Source organism: Triturus cristatus, chromosome 11, assembly GCF_964204655.1.
Source record: "Triturus cristatus chromosome 11, aTriCri1.1, whole genome shotgun sequence".
NCBI lineage: Eukaryota > Metazoa > Chordata > Amphibia > Caudata > Salamandridae > Triturus > Triturus cristatus.
The window spans coordinates 136,500,688-136,517,806 of NC_140594.1; the positions used below are offsets into that span (position 1 = coordinate 136,500,688).

At 51.2% G+C, this 17,119-nt stretch overlaps 1 protein-coding gene across 6 annotated transcripts in view; it reads left to right on the top strand.

The window, feature by feature from the left end:
• The window catches only part of CIT (citron rho-interacting serine/threonine kinase), a 1,313,172-nt gene that overhangs the window by 774,866 nt on the left and 521,187 nt on the right, over positions 1-17,119 (top strand). For all 6 annotated transcript variants that reach the window (XM_085636268.1, XM_085636269.1, XM_085636271.1 and 3 more), the window contains exon 27: positions 13,148-13,283. In XM_085636268.1, coding sequence (XP_085492394.1) covers positions 13,148-13,283 — 136 coding nt within the window. The remainder of the gene's footprint in view (positions 1-13,147; positions 13,284-17,119) is intronic.

Below are 17,119 nucleotides of genomic sequence, written 5' to 3' on the forward strand. Positions count from 1 at the left end.
GGCCTCGGCCCCGCCATTGGCACCTAGCCTCGGCCCCGCCATTGGTACCTAGCCTTGGCGCCGCCGGCTAGCTCCGGCCTCGCCCCTATTGTCCACCAATTCCTAGCCCTGGAGAGGCAATTTTCTCCATTTTCCCGGCCTCCTCGTCCTTTTCGGCCTATCAAACAGCCTACGGCCAACGGCAATGACTGGGAGGGGTCTAGGGACCCTTTCGCAATTCAGTGTGGGGATGAACTACACTAGGATGCTGATGTGGAGGATCTGAGTGATCTGGAATTTATCTCCACAGCCTGGTACACTTGCCTCTTCCTCCGTGGATACGGAGCAGGATGGTACATTTTCTGTGGTGTTGCGCAGGGCGGCTGAGACTCTTAACCTCAAGCTCCCTACGGTGTCTCTCAGGACCAGTCTCCTGACTGAGGTGATTCGGCCAGGGGCCTCCTCCACGGAGCCGCTGCTGCCCTTTAATCACACACTTAGACGTCCTCTGGGTGCCTGGTCCGCGTCTCCCACAGGTACTCCTGTGGAAGGAGTGTGGCACAACGGCATAGCCCGGCCGATCCCACTTTCCTCACATAACACCCGATGCCGGACAGTTTGGTTCTCCAGGCCTCTTCTTCTCCCAGCGCATTCCCTTCCGCACCTCCGGATAGGGTACCCAACAAAAAAAAGGGGGCTGAGCGGTCTGGGAACAAGGTTTTACCTCTGTCAATTCGGGACTGCGGACAGTGCATACTGCGTGCCTTTTGGCCCGCTATTCCCACTCTGTGTGGGACACAGTGGCGCTGGTGCTGCCTCAGTGTCCGATGGACACTCGGACGGTACTCTCCCAAGCAATTACCGACTGGAGAGATGCGGCAACGATAACTATACCTGGTGACCTGGCTTCTCAGGGGATGTCCAGAATGCTTTGTTGGACATGCCTTTTGACGGCACACGCCTCTTTGGTGACAACCTGGATGGAACGTTGGAACTTTTGGGGACTCTCGGGCAACGGCCCAGTCCTTGGACCTTTCCGCCACTGCGCACGGGTCTGCCTTTCGTTCCATTCCTGTCAAGGACGAGGCACCCAAACACGTTCCTTTCAAAGCCGCCGGCCTGCGCAGCAGCACTCTCGGCGCAGCCGCTGCTAGGAGACCTGCAGGGGTGGGTCACAGGGCCAGCGGCCCAGTCAGTCCACCACCGCCCCTGCCACCACGGTCTCCAAACCTTCCTAGTCCGGGGTTTTCGGGCCCACCAAACGCCCGTGGGCGGCACGATTCGCCATCGCCTCCCCCACTGGCGCACCATCACTTCGGACAGTTGGGTTTTGCAGATAGTCCCAAGGGGCTACTCCCTCCCATTCCAGACTGCCCCTCCGGCCGTGCCCCTCAGTACACCGCATGTCGGGGGATCACTTCGCGCTTTTCCAGCAGGACGTTCCGCCCCCTTGGTCAGAAGCGGCTGTCGAGCGCGGTCTGATACAAATAGTAGGTTGTGTTTGTTATTCCCAACGCTTCTTGATTCCAAAGGAGGACAACGGCCTGCGTCCTCTTTTAGGCCTCTGGTACATCATTTACTTCGGCAGACAAAGTTCAAAATGCTCCTGCTTTCAGTTCACTGTACTCCCTTTCGGCCTTCCCAGCGCCCCTCGGGTGTTCACAGAAGTGATGGCGGGGGTCGCAGCTCATCTGCGCATATCATGGGTATCTGAAAGAAACACGTTAGTCAGATTCCTCACCTTAGAATATCCCCAGGCGTCAGACTGGATCCGGAAGATTTTTCATCAGCAATACCCCTTGCGCGTCGCTAGGCGTCGTCTGCGGCTCCGCGTCCGTCGTCGGCGTCGTGCGCCGGAATGACGTCGTCAGAGTACTTAGACGCCGCCCTCGCGCGCTGACGTCAGTTCTTCTTTTTTCCGCAAGAGCCTCTCCCTTCCCCAAACGGAGCATGTCGTAGTGACGGATGCGTCCCTCCTGGGATGGGGTGGCCATATGGGAGAGGCGGAGATCAGAGGCCTCTGGTCTCCGGCGGAGTCTCGTCTCCACATCAACCTGTTGGAGTTGAGAGCGATCCGACTTGCACTGAAAGCCTTCCTTCCCTCTGTCAGGGGAAGTGTCGTGCAGGTGTTCACAGACAACACCACCGCCATGTGGTATTGCAACAAACAGGGCGGGGTGGGGTCGTGGACCCTTTGTCAGGAGGCTCTGCGCCTCTGGATGTGGCTGGAACACCAGGGCGTCACCCTAGTGGTTCAACATCTGGCGGGCTCTCTGAACGCCAGAGCAGACGAACTCAGCCGCCGGTGCATGATGGATCACGAAAGGCGTCTGAACTCCGAAGTGGCGCAAGGTCTCTTTCAGCAGTGGGGAGAGCCTTGGTTAGATCTATTCGCCACCGAAGAGAACGCGCAATGTCAGCAGTTCTGCGCGTTGGAATTTCCAAGGCGGCACTCGCTCGGCGACGCTTTTCATCACGAGTGGAGTTGCGGTCTGTTGTACGCCTTTCCGCCTATACCACTTCTGCCCAGAGTGCTGAAGAAGATCAGGCGCGACCGGGCCCAAGTCATCTTGGTGGCTCCGGATTGGGCACGAAGGTACTGGTATCCCGAGCTACTCAGTATGTTGACCGATCCTCCGATACGTCTGCCCCTTCGGGAGGATCTTCTGTCGCAGCAGCAGGGGACGGTCCTCCACCCGAACCTGTCCAGCCTCCACCTCCATGCGTGGAGATTGAGCGGCGGCAGTTGATGCCATTTGACTTGCCTCCTGAAGTCTGTGATATCATTCTGGCAGCCAGGCGTCCCTCCACAAAGACGGTATACGCCTGCCGGTGGAACAAATTTGTGGCATGGTGCACAGCAAAGGCTGTGGATCCCCTTTCCGCCCCTCTTTCTGAGGTTCTCCTCTTTCTTCTTTCTTTGGCCCGGCAGGGCTCTGCCCTGGGCACCTTGAAAGGTTATCTTGCTGCCATCGTGCCTTCTTGCGGCTTCCTGATCAGCCTTCTCTTTTCAAGTCCCCTGTAGTTACACGCTTTCTAAAAGGCATTACTCACACGTTCCCTCCTGTCCCTTTTGTAATGCCTCAGTGGGACTTGAATCTTGTTCTCACATTTCTAATGTGCGCTCCCTTTGAGCCTCTTCATAATTGTCCTCTTCGTCTGCTGACGCTTAAGACTGCTTTTCTGGTAGCCATCACCTCGGCTAGACGGGTGAGTGAGCTCCAGGCTTTATCTTCAAAGCCTCCTTTTCTCTCTGTTCATCCGGACAAGGTTGTCCTTCGGCCTCGTACCTCCTTTCTTCCGAAAGTGGTGACCCCCTTTCATCTTGGGCAGTCTGTCACCTTGCCCACCTTCTTTCCGCCTCCTTCCAAAGAGGAAGAGAGGCTCCACCGTCTGGACCCAAAACGTGCGCTCTCCTTTTATCTGGACCGCACAAAGCAGTTCCGGCTGGACGACCAACTTTTTGTTGGCTACGTGGGTGCTAAGAAGGGGAAAGCTGTGCACAAACGGACCATCTTCGGTGGGTCGTTTTGTGCATCAAAATTTGTTATTCCTTGGCAAAAAAGGACCCTCCTGTTGGGCTGCGCGCCCATTCTACTCAGGCCACGGCGGCTACTACTGCTTTGGGACGAGGTGTCCCTTTGCAGGACATCTGTCCGGCGGCAACGTGGGCTTCGCTACACACGTTTGCCAGGCATTATTGCCTTGACAGCCAAGTCCGGAGGGATGGCTTCTTTGGCCGTTCTGTCCTCCAGGACTTTCTGGTGTGATCTTGGTTCGCAGACCCACCACCGGGGATGGTATTGCTTGGGTATCTATTCTAAGGTGAGGAATCTAACTAACGTGTTTCTTTCAGATGAACAAGTTACTTACCTTCGGTAACGATGTATCTGTAAGAAACATTAGTTAGTTAGATTCCTCACCGACCCACCCATCCTCCCCGTTCTGCGAACTGACATCTAGGGTTAAGGTTATCCTTTTCAGGCCCCTAGATTTTATTTTTGGCACCAGTGTCGGTCTTTGCATGGCTCTGCGTTCCTTGCGCGGAAAGCTATGTACGAACTGACGTCAGCGCGCGAGGGCGGCCTCTAAGTACTCCGACGTCATTCCGGCGCACGACGACGGACGCGGAGCCGCAGACGACGCCTAGCGACGCAAAAGGGGTATTGCTGACGAAAAATCTTCCGGATCCAGTCTGACGCCTGGGGATATTCTAAGGTGAGGAATCTAACTAACTAATGTTTCTTACAGATACATCGTTACCGAAGGTAAGTAACTTGTTCTTCAGTCTTCCCCTATCTCGACTTCTGGTTGTTGGCGGCAGGCTCGCCCCAAGCAGTCACCTCACACCTCCAACCTATGGCCAACCTCCTGCATTTGCTTGGGTTCACTATCCACGTGCCGAAGTCACATCTGGCTCCCTCTCAGAAGCTCCTCTTCGTTGGAGCGGTTCTGGACACGGCGCGATTTCGGGTTTATCTTCCCTAACAGTGCGTCCATCAGCGCCAGATCCCTCTTCCTTCCCCAACCAGCGCACACAGTGGTAACAGATGTCTTTGGGATGGGGAGGCCATATAGGGGAGGCGGAGATCAGAGGCCTCTGGCCTCCGGCGGAGTCCGAGGTCCGTATCAATCAGTTGGAGCTTATGGCGATCCTGCTTGCACTCGAACCATTCCTTCCCTCGGTCCAGAGGACAATAGTGCAGGGGTTCTCGGACAGCACCACCGCCATGTGGTACTGCAACTAGCGAGGCGGGGTGGGGTCATGGACCCTATGTCAGGAGGCTCTGGACGTGGCTGGACCGCCAGGGCATTCTTCTAGTGGTTCAACACTTGGCAGGTTCTGTGCACGCCGAGGCGGACAAACTCAGCCGCCGATGCATCTTGGATCACGGATGGCGTCTTCACTCGGAGGTGGCACAAGGTCTCTTTCAGCAATGGGGAGAAACTTGGTTAGCTCTATTCGCCAACAAACAGAACACGCAATGTCAGCAGTTCTGCGCATTGGAGTTTCCAACGCAGCACTCACTCGGAGACGTTTTTCGTCACAAGTGGTCTGTTGTGCGCCTTACCGCCTATACCACTTCTACCCAGAGTGCTGATGATCAGTCGTGACCGGGCCCAAGTTATTCTTGTGGCACCGGACTGGGCTCTAAGAGTTTGGTGTCCCGAGCTACTCAGCATGAGCATGGATCCTCTGATCAGAATGCCTCTTCGGAAGGATCTTCTGTGGCAGCAACAGGGGACGGTCCTCCACCCCAACCTGTCCAGCCTCCACCTCCTTGCGTGAAGATTGAGCGGCAACAGTTGATTCCATTTGGGTTGCCTCCTAAAGTTTGTAATGTGAATCTGGCAGCCAGGTGTCCCTCACCTAAACTGTATACGCCTGCCGGTGAAACAAATTTGTGGCATGGTGCACACCAAAAGCTGTGGACCCCACCCCCCCCTTTCTGCCCCTCTTTATGAGGTCCTATTGTTCCTTCTCTCTTTGGCATAGCAGGGCTCTGCTCTGGGCCCTGTTAGAAGCTACCTCTCTGCTCTTTCAGCCTTTTTGAGGCTGTTGTTCTCAAAGGCATTACTCACCTTTTCCCTCCTATTCCTTTTGTGATGCCTCACTGGGACTTGAACCTGGTTTTCACATACTTAATATGTGCTCCCTTTGAGCCTCTTCATACCTGTCCTTTCCGGTTATTGACTTTGATAACTGTCTTCCTGGTGGCTATCACCTCCGCTAGGCGCGTGAGTGAACTCCAGGCTCTTTCATGAAAACCTTCTTTACTTGCGGTTCATCCGGACTAGGTTGTGCTTCAGCCACGTCCCTCTTTTCTACCAAAAGTAGTCACTGCTTTTCATCTGGGACAAACTGTCACTCTGCCCACTTTCTTTCCGCCTCCGCACCCTCCCAGAGAGGATGAGAGGCTCCACCGTCTGGACCCAAAACGTGCGCTTTCATTCTACCTCAACCGCACACAACCATTTCGGGTGGATGACCAGCTCTTGGTTGGCTACTTGGGCGCCAAGAAAGGCCGGGCTGTGCACAAGCGGACTATCTCCCGCTGGGTTGTCCTGTGCATTAAAGCCTGTTACTCTCTGGCTAAAAAGTAACCTCCGGTAGGACTGCGCACCCATTCTACCAGGGCGACGAGCTACTACATCATTGGGATGCGGTGTCCCCCTGCAAGACATCTGTCAGGCAGCCACTTGGGCCTCGCAGCATTCTTTCACTAACCACTATTGCCTTGACAGTCCAGTCCGGAGAGACGGCTTCTTTGGCCGTTCGGTTCTCCGTGACTTTCTGGTGTAATCTCACTTTACAGACCCACCACCGGGGTTGGTATTGCTTAGGTATGTATTCTAAGGTAAGGAATCTATCAATAACATGTCTCTTTCAGATGCACAAGTTACTTGTGTAACGATGTATCTGTAAGAGACATTAGTTAGTGATAGATTCCTTACTGCCCGCCCATCCTCCCCGTTCGGCGAACTGTTCTATAGGTTTCAGGTCATCCCTTTCAGGGCCCTAGTTCTGTTGCACCAGTAGTCGGTCTCTGGCATGCCTCTACGTTCCTGGCGCAAAAAAGTCGTGTACAGAACTGACATCAGCGTGCGTGGGCGCTTCTAAGTAGCTCCGATGACATCATCTCGGCGGCTACGACGCCAACGACGTACGTGGAGCCACACGACGAAGCCTACCGACGCGCAGGGGTACTGCTGACGAAAAACTTTCTGGATCCCGTCTGACGCCTGGGGATATTCTAGGGTAAGGAATCTATCACCAACTAATGTCTCTTACAGATATATTGTTACACAAGTAAGTAACTTGTGCGATCGACAAATAGGCCATACCCTCAGAGGCCAAATACACCAAACAATTAAAGATATGGACCACATCTGTCCCCACGGGATCCAGGTTTCGTTGCAGACACCAACCCATCCAGCTCTTGCCTCCAGCACGTCTTTTAGAGGAGGAAGACTCTGACCACGGCAGTATGTTCCGCACAGCGACAAGTCCATCTCAAATGCACGTTAAATACCAAGACAGCTCTGATTACGAAGATCAAGGGCAGGAATATCAGGAGGTTTCTCCTGAGGAATATCATCCACCTCCCATGGTTTGTCTGCCTGCTTCCCTGGTATCTGACCTACAGTTCCTCATTTCGGACTATAAGCAGCGGTTTCCAACGTCTGCACCATCTCCGCTTCCGGTTGTGCCTCCAACACCACGGCCATGACCTCCTCCATTGAACTTACAGTCTGAGCCTGTCACCTCACCACCTCATCTTTCTACAGCAGATGAAGAAGAAGAAGATGATCATGAGGAAGGGGAACTTCAAGATTCCCAATCTAATCGGGAAGAGTGGGATGATTACATACTTCCCTGTCCAGCTTCTCCCGTTCCTACCACAGCTGACTCGCCTCCGGAGGACATTCGAGGCTTTCACAATATCGTTTAGAGAGCGGCACAGCGCTTTCAAATACCTATGCCCTCACACCACCAGGATTGTTTCCTCTATGATTTTAAAGAGCCTTTTAAGAAGTCTGTTAGGTCTATCCCTATTATAGACTACATATGGGAACAGGGTGTCAAGATCATGCAGAGCCCTTCCTCGGTGCCTCCAGTATTGCCTCGTCTGGATGAGAAATATAAGTCTCCAGATACTGCTCCGGCTTGCCTGACAGGCCATCCGAAACCGGACTCAGTCATTACTCAAGCTGCTCAGCGGAAATCAAAAAATCCTTCTGCTTTGCTGACTGCTCCGCCGGACAAAGAGGGTAGGTGGCTGGACAATATTGGCAAGCGCTTCTCGTCCATGTCAGCTTTGACAGTGCTTGCATCCAATTCCTTGGCACTGTTAGGACGTAATAATCGTCAGATGTGGGCGGACATCGCACCATATCTTGCGACCTTGCTGGAAGAGTCAAAGGAAGAGGCGAAAAAGATCTTACTGGAGGGTGAGAGATCTGCCTTCGAAATTATAGACTGTGCAATGGATATTGCCTCTACCGGATTTCGCCAACTTGCGGGCACAGCTGTACTACGCCGTCAGGGTTGGTTGAAGGCGACTTCCTTCAGACCGGAAGTACAAAGCAAAGTCTTGGACATGCCATAGGATGGCCAGCTTCTTTTTGGGACACACATAGATGAGGCTTTGTAAGGTATTAAAAAGGATACCGACACGGCTAGGGCTTTGGGTACCCTGCAATTCCGGAACCCCTCTTTTCGAGGCTCAAGGGGGAGAGGTCAACCGTCTACTAGAGGAGATTTCCAACACAGATCTTCCTTCTCTTCCACTCAGCAATATTGTCCTCAGTACCAGCAACGTCAACAGCATACCACCTACACTAAATCTTCCTTTCGTGGCAAAGGAGGGCGACAGAAAGACGCTGCTAGGCGACAATGACTCTCCACTACCGCTGGTCTCCAACTCCTCTCTCCCCTCCAAAGTTGGAGTCCCACTTTCTGGCAAATTGGAAGCAAATAACTATGGACCGTTGGGTCCTGCAATTAGTTCAATTCGGACATTCTCTAGAATTCATCTAAATTCCTCCCCAAACCCCTCCCCGACCTATGTTTCACAAAAATTTGCGTGCTCTACTCCTGGAGGTGGCACTTATGCTCCAGATGGGAGCTATAGAGAGGGTTCCCCCACGTCAAAAGGGAAAGTGATTTTACTCCCGTTTTTTCCTCATACGCAAAAAGGAGAAAAAATGGAGACCGATATTGGACTTGAGAAATCTAAACAAGTTCCTGAAAAAACAGTCGTTTCGTATGGTCACCATTCAGGAAGTGCTACAACTTCTCAATGCGGATGTCTACATGGTGTCTTTAGACCTTCAGAACGCCTATTTTCATATTCCGATCCACCGCAACCACAAAAGATTTCTGGGATTCATGGTGGCGGGCAGGCATTACCAATTTCGTGTCCTGGCGTTCGGACTCAAATCAGCGCCACACATTTTTACCAAATGTCTTTCTCCGGTGGCTGCATACCTACGACAATATCACCATCAAGTCTTTCCGTATCTGGATGACTGGCTCGTCAAAGCATCCTCTCTAGAAGGCGCGTCCAGGTCTTCCAGTGCCTGTCTGAGGCTTTTCGACTGTTTGGGGCTGACTCTCAATCAGGACAAGTCCGTCCTTCAACCTTCCCAGCGCATAAGCTTCCTGGGTGCTACCCTCGACACAATGCAAAGGAAGGCGTTTCCGTCACAGGAGCCCAAAGACAAACTGCTTTCCTTGGCGCTTCGCATACGTTCCAAGAAGACTCTTTCTGTGCGCCTCTTCAAATCCCTGCTCGGGATGATGTCCTCCTGCATCCTGCTAGTTCCACACTGTCGCCTTCACATGCGACTTCTTCAAGAAGGACTTTCAGCTTAATGGGTCCAATGTACGGGGTCCTTCGATGTCATTCAGGTGACCCCTCTGATGAAAATGGCTCTAAAGAGGTGGACTTGCCCTCAGAACCTTTCTCAAGGCTTGCCTTTCTTGCTTCCTGCTTCTCCACATGTCATCACCACGGACGCGTCTCTGGAGGGCTGGGGAGCTTTCCTCCAAGAACTACAGATAAGCGGCAAATGATCCCATTCCGAAAGGAAACTCCACATAAATCTTCTGGAGCTCCGAGCAGTATATCTCGCTCTTTTGGCATTCCTTCCATGGATCAAGAACTCTCTAGTGCTTGTACGAACCGACAATACCACGAAAAAGCACTATTAGAACAAGCAGGGTGGCACTCGTTCTCTGACACTCTCTTACGAGTCGCAAAAAATCTGGAACTGGTTGCTCCTTCACAACATCTCTCTTCGAGCAGAATATGTTCCAGGGATCCACAACGGGTTGGCCGACTCTTTGAGCAGACAACAGTCAGTATGTCACGAGTGGGAGTTGAATCGGCGGACCCTCAACCGATGGGGCACCCCTCTTCTGGACCTCTTCGCCACCCAGCAGAACGCCAAATGCCAACACTTTGCAAGCTGGCATCCCCAGAAAGGGTCTCTAGAGAATGCATTTTCGATCGCATGGTGCAACATCTTTGCATACGCATTTCCACCAATTCCCCTGATTCCCAGGGTGCTCCGAAAATTGAAAGCGGAACCTTGCACACTCATCTTGATAGCTCCGGCTTGGCCACGCCAACATTGGTTCACAGAGCTTCACCTTCTCTCCTTGGAATCACCAATCAGGTTGAAACAGTTTCCCTCTCTCCTCACTATCAACCACCAACAATTCCAGCATCCTGATCCGACATCTCTCAAATGATCAGTTTGGCTCCTGAGTTCAGAGAGTTCCAGGGTCTAGACATCCCTTTAGACTGTAGAGAAGTTCTAGCTCGGGCCCGAGCAGATAGTACCACCAAAACATACTCCTTAAAATGGAAGAGGTTTTGTATCAGGTGTAAGGCAAACAAAATAAACCCTCTTTCATCTTCTCTGGAGCAAATACTGCCTTACCTTCTTCATCTGGCAAAATCTGGTCTCGCTCATGCCTCCATTAAAGTCCATTTGGCAGCAGTATCACGATTCAGGAGATCCTCCACAGGTCCTTCTCTGTGGTCTCATCAGCTCATTAAACAATTCCTTAAAGGCGTGTTTAGAACATTCCCTCCGGTCAAAACTTTACCTCCTGTTTGGCAAGGCAACATGGTTCTGGCTCAACTTATGAAACGCCCTTTTGAGCCAATACACAGAGCGGATCTTAAGTATCTCAACTGGAAAACCGCGCTCCTTCTAGCCCTTACCTCGGCAAGGCAAGTGGGGGAACTCCATGCTTTTTCAATCCAAGACTCTTTCCTCCAATTCAAACATGACAGAGTCATACTTCGTACAAATTCGAAGTTTATCCCTAAAGTTCCTTCAAATTTCCATCTTAATGAGCCTATTGTGTTGCGTTCCTTCTTTCCAAATCCCCAAACGTGGCAGAAAAAACCCTGCATTCCTTAGATCTTAAACGCTGCCTAAAATTCTACATCGACAGGACGAAGACCTTTCGCAAATCTAACCAACTCTTTGTGGCGTACAGTCGGCCTAGGAAAGGTCTTCCACTCACTAAGCAAAGTATATCACGCTGGATCTCCGCAGTCATTACTTTTTGTCACCAGGAAGCAGGGCAACCCCTGCTCTCCACAGTTCGAGCCCATTCCACGAGGGCAATGTCTACTTCCATGGCACTTTTTGCAGGAGTGCCCATTGTGGACATTTGCAGGGCGGCTACATGGAAGACGCCACATACATTTACCAAGCATTACTGCCTGGATACTGAACTCATGAAAGACGCTGCAGTGGGCCAAGCGGTGCGCCGTCCTCTATTTCATTAGAGGTGAGCCCTTCCTTTCATCCCACCATCCTTTTCTCTATACGCACATTTCTCTATTGTGTTTTATGCCTCTGCTATGTCATGACATTTTGGTACTTTCTGTTTTCACATTGGAATATAATAGCTGATTGGCTACTCTCCAAAGTTTGGTCCTTTTTTACAAAAGGACGTGGATATGTTACTAAGGTGAGGCCTTTGGCCTATTACTCTATATGTCTACTGAGACATTACTTTATTTATGTACCGGGGACTCCCATCCCGACGACGGGAAATGATTCTGGCATGTGAATCTATGAAAGATACCAATACTGGATAACCGCAATTACAGGTAAGTAACGCGTTCCTTCTGCGGAGTGTTTGCAGGCCAGTGGTAGAGGCCGCATGCTTGTCTCTATACAGGGTGTTTATTGGGGTTAAGGGAGGGGAGCTAGGGAGGTAAGTGAAAAAGGTGGGGGATGCCCCGGCTCAGGGTTACGTGTGGGGGTCTTTGGGGTCAGTCGGACTCGTCCTTTCCACTATCTGATGTTAAGAGAGCAACAGTCTTATCTATATTTGCTCAGTCCTGCAAATAGTGTCCCATGCTTGTGCATGCTCTCTTGACCGGAGCCCATGATTTGTCTCCTTGCTGAGATTCACCCCCTCACTTTCTGCCCATTTAAGGACCTTTACATGCCAATGCAAAATGTTCGGGGCTCCTAGGGGCCCTCCAAGCCATTGCCAACTGGTGACGCACCAGAAACCGTGCTAGATCTATTAATTTGGATGTAATTAATTTCTGGGGTTTTCAGTATGTGTCGCCCGGTGGCCTTATCCACATACTGTGTAACAGAGTCTCACTATAAATGGAGAGATGGGCACTTCCACACCATGTGGTAAAAGTCTACTCCCTCTTCACTGCATCTAGGACATTGCGTACGTGCCTCTGTGAACATTGCTTTAATCCTGTTCCGGGTAATATTGTTTCACTGAAGGTAGTAAAATTCAATAAACTTGATTCTAGCATTTCTAGAAACCCTAGGCGTGGCCACCAGGATGATGTCCCAGTCTTTATCCGAAACTGGAGTGGTAATATCCTCCATCCACCAGGCCTGGAGTGTTTTGGCCTGTTGTGTCAGTACATTATAGAACAGTGTTCCTCCTTTGAACCTTCCTGAGGTTTTAAACACTAATTATAGTGCAACCTGTGAAGCTGGTTCATCAGTACCGTCTCCAGTAAATCCACAGCATGGCCCTGACTGAGCCCTAGAGTAAGAAGTGACGAGGAGAAATACCAAATGTGTCCACCAGGGTTTCTAACCCTTTGAGTTTTGTTCTTGGAGGCTCCTAAGCAGATTTAGGACAGACTGCTCCCCACCTTGCTAATTTTATACATAAGTCAACTTTGAGCACTCAATTACCATGCTTAGACCTATGGAGCACTTGGATTTCTTTTCAGCATGTGAAGCGCAAACACATACCAATGAATGAGAGATTCTTATTGTTTAAATTACTCTCAGCTTCTGGCTGAGTAGGGATGTGAAACCACTCAACCTCAGTAAACAATGATTTTTCCAAGCAAACTTGGAGATATTTTGGGGTCTGTGTAAAACCCATAATCGTAGTTGACAAATAGACCAATACCATTAAAATAAAAGACAATTTAAGATTGTCCTCATACCTACCATTTGTTCATAATGTGAGTTTGCTAAGCACTTGTGAAATAATGTATGCTTGGTTGGCAAAGGAGACAACATACCGTTAGAGTCCTACATTACGTGGTCTGATAAGAAAAGTGTTAACTTAACTGAAATATGTGCTTTTTGATGATGGGTAAGTCTGAAACGTGAAGTACAATTTTATTCCTTTTCAATAAAGAATGCGTGCAGATCAACGCAGCACTGAATCCCGCCAAGTGGTTGAGCTGGCTGTAAAAGAGCACAAAGCAGAGATCCAGGCTCTCCAACAGGCACTGAAAGATCAGAAACTGAAGGCCGAGAACCTTTCTGATAAGGTCAGTAAAGCCTTTCCTAATGACTTGACCATTAAATACAAATGAAACTCTTCTGCAGTTTTCTCTGTTCTTGTAGTCTGTTTTAGCTATTTGTGGAAAGTAATCGTCACCATTGTTGTACCTTGGCATATTGTTTTGCTGGCCACAAATATGTTTGTTTTTTCCACTATTCTCGCTTGATTTCTGATTGTGGGTGGGTGAGAACATGTTGTCCTCCTTTGCCTTCTAGCAAAAATGAAAGTTTACGAAAGTCTGATTCTTGACTTGGATCTTTTTGTCTTTGGGTAAGCTATGATACCTGTGTGCATATCTGGGCAGGCAGGTAAGACATCGTTGGGAGCCATGTGTTAGTCCTTGCTGGATACTCGCTCTGTTACTAGCTGTACGTGATCTGGTGAAAGGAAGGATGCTATTAAATCTATTGTATTCTGTTGGATTGCTTTATGTATCTTCTTGTGCTGCAAGGTTACTCGGATTCATGCGCCTGAGAGTCTGGTGACACATTCTGCCCTAGGTGAAGAAGCACCAGTGTATCCTACCGAGGAGCTCTATAAGGCAAGCCCATGCCTTCCCTGCATGTATGTATTTATTTCTATTAACTTTAGTGATATCATACATTATATTAGATCTGATAAAATAGTTTTGCAGCACCACGGCTCTCACTTTCATAAATTCACATATTTTGTTTAATATTTCCCTTAATAATCCTAGAATACCTGATTTTGATTCCTTGTCTTTACCACAAAAACCAGCAGCATAGTAGCAAACATTCTGAATTCAGACGGCCTATCCACCTTCTTTTTGAGCTCCTACCATCAAGTTACTCAGCTGGATTGCTTTAGCTTTGCCTTCAGAGGTCATTTTCTTTCATTTGGAAAGAGGTAGCTCTTAATGCGAACTCCTACTTTAAAGACAGCAAAGAAAAAATGCTAAGAGTGAGATGTTCCCCGGGAAGCTAACTAATTTGAATTGCTGTAGTGACATTTTATTGTGATGCTTGCTAATGGGAGGAAGTGCATTGCACTATATTTTTCCATGTCAGACAATACTAAGCCAACTCAAATAAAAAAATGCTTAATCATGGAGGCAAATAGTCTTGGTGGTAAAGCTCCATGTACAGAAAGCTCTCTGCAAGGACACATTTATACCTTCACTATCATAATGCAGAGAACTGCACAATTTCTGAGACTTTCTGAACCTTGACAGTGCTTGAGGAACTTTGGCTTTATATGATGAGGAAAAGTCCCATTCCTAAAATTAATTTATACCTCTGTCCATTGAGATCACTCTAAAAAATCATTTAAGGTCCTGAGATGGTGTTGTAGGAATAGGAAGTGAGGAAACCCCTTTCAACTCCCCAAGGTATAAAGGGCCAGTGCCAACAATATTTCAAAAAGTGTTTTGCGTCAACCTAGTTTGTCTTTAGATTTCCCATCATCAGACCAAGGAACGATTACATGAGCACACAGACATGGGGAATTAGTAGTGGAAACATTTGTGCTTTCTTTTGTTTTATTCTCTCACGTCTTTGAAAAAAAGGTTATTTGCTTGAAACATTGTTGATTTTTGGTATCTGAAAGAAACCCCTTAGTTAGATTCCTTACCTTAGAATATCCCCAGGCTGGATCCGGAAAGATTTTTCGTCAGCAATACCCTTGCGCATCGCTAGGCGTCGTCTGCGGCTCCGCGTCCGTCGTCGGCATCGTGATCGCCGGGATGACGTTGTCAGAGTACTTAGACGCCGCCCTCGCGCGCTGACGTCAGTTCTTCTTTTTTTCACGCCAGTAAGCACAGATCCGGGAAGGGCATACCCTTAAGTCACTTTTTGACTAAACTTTTTGGACTTTTTTGGTTCATCTTTCGAGTCGACCTCGACTCCTGGTGCCGGTAGGGATGCCCGGTTTCAAGCCGTGCGACGCCTGTAACCGACTGTTACGGATCACCACCGTCGGTGTCTCTACTGCCTTGGGGCCGACCATGATGCCCAGTCGTGCCCCGACTGCCGGGCCTTGACCTCGAAGGCTAGGCGGGAGCGGTCCCGCAAGCTCCTCGAGCTCCGGCAGTCGGCTCCGCGCCGCTCGAGGTCCTGGTCGAGGAGGAGGTCGAGGGACCGGTCGCGGAGCCGAAGTCATCACCGCTCGTCTGGTTCGAAGTCCTCGCATTCAGGTAAGTCGAGGCACAGTAAGAAGAAGTCGAAGAGGCGACATCGCTCTTTCGACTCCCCTCGCACGACTCAGCTGAGGGTTTGGGTGGCACCACCCGCGCGGCTCTGTCTGAGCCGCAGGAGCCGCGTCTGGCCCCATACCCTCTGGTCTCTGGGCCTATCACGACTCCGGACGAGGTTTGAGACTTCCTTGTGGCCATGAGGGGTCTCGCTCCGCCGTCGCGGCCTGTCGGCGCGCCTTTGGGCTCCGCAGGTCCACTTGAGAGGCCTAGCGAGCTGGCGGCTTCGGCCCCGGCGCCGCAGGCCCCCGTGGGATCCAGGCCTGGATCCCGGTCGACGGCGGTTGACCTTACGACCCCTCCGCCGGCGCCGCCTCTTATGGTGCTGCCCCCAGCGCCGTCTTCGGACGACGTTGTCGCCAGTTTTAGTCCGGCGTCAGAGCGGCGCCGTCTGGCGCCGTCTCCGGCACCGATAGATGAGCAATTCATCTACCGCCCGGCTCAGTCCTTTCAACCTGTCTACCAGGAGTCGGATGACGGGGACGACTGGGAGGGGTCTGAGGACCCTCTGGCACAGCAGTGCCAGTTTAATCAGGACTGGGCAGAAGAGCTGGGGGATGCCAGTGGTCTCGATACCTCACCTGACGCTGGCTTAATCTCTCATCCCTCCGTGGCTACGGAGGAGGGTGCAACCTATTCTGTGGTGCTGCGCAGGGCTGCCAAAGCCCTTCACCTGGAGCTCCCTGCAGCGGACGTGAGGACTAATCTCCTCACTGAGGTGCTTCAACCGCCAGTGAGCTCTTCGGAGCCTCTACTGCAGTTCAATGAAGCCCTCACTGACGTTCTGATGGGCACCTGGTCCAAGCCCTCCACAGTCACTCCTGTGGACCGGAACATGGCCCGGCGCCACCACCCTGCTCCGGGCGACCCCAGCTTTCTGTCAGTGCACCCCACCCCCCGAGAGCCTGATTATCCAGACCTCTACGTCCCAGACCGCCTTCCCGTCAGCTCCTCCGGATCGGGAATCCAAAAGGTTGGAGCAGTTCCGGAAGAAGCTGTTTTCCTCCCTCAGTTTGGGGTTGTGGTCCATTAATACCGCGTGCCTTTTGGACCGTTACACCCACTCCTTGTGGGATATGGTGGCGGACGTGCTGCCCCAGTGTCCGGAGGAGGCCCGGACACGGCTCGCCCAGGCTCTTGCTGAGGGGCGGGATGCGGCACTGTACTCAATTCGATGTGGGCTTGACACCACGGACTCGCTAGGTAGGGCGATTGCGACGACGGTGGCGATACGTCTCCACACCTGGCTGAGACCCACAAATTTCTCCGGGGTTGTCCAGAGCACCCTCATGGACATGCCCTTTGATGGCCGTCGCCTTTTTGGCGACAAAGCGGATAGAGCGCTGGAGCGCTTTAAGGACTCCCACTTCTGCCCCGCAGCATCTGCCTCAAAGCCTTCCTAGTCCGACCTTTCAGGCCCATTCCACGCCAGTAGGAGGCAGAGTTCGCCAACACCTTCTCCAGTGGCGTACTATCACGTCGGACAGGTGGGTGCTGCAAATCGTCCGATCCCCTTCGAGGCGACCCCTCCAGCCTTGCCACCAGAGTACCACTGCATGTCGGGAGATCACTTGCAACTTCTGCAGGAGGAAGTTACGGCCCTCTTGGCCAAG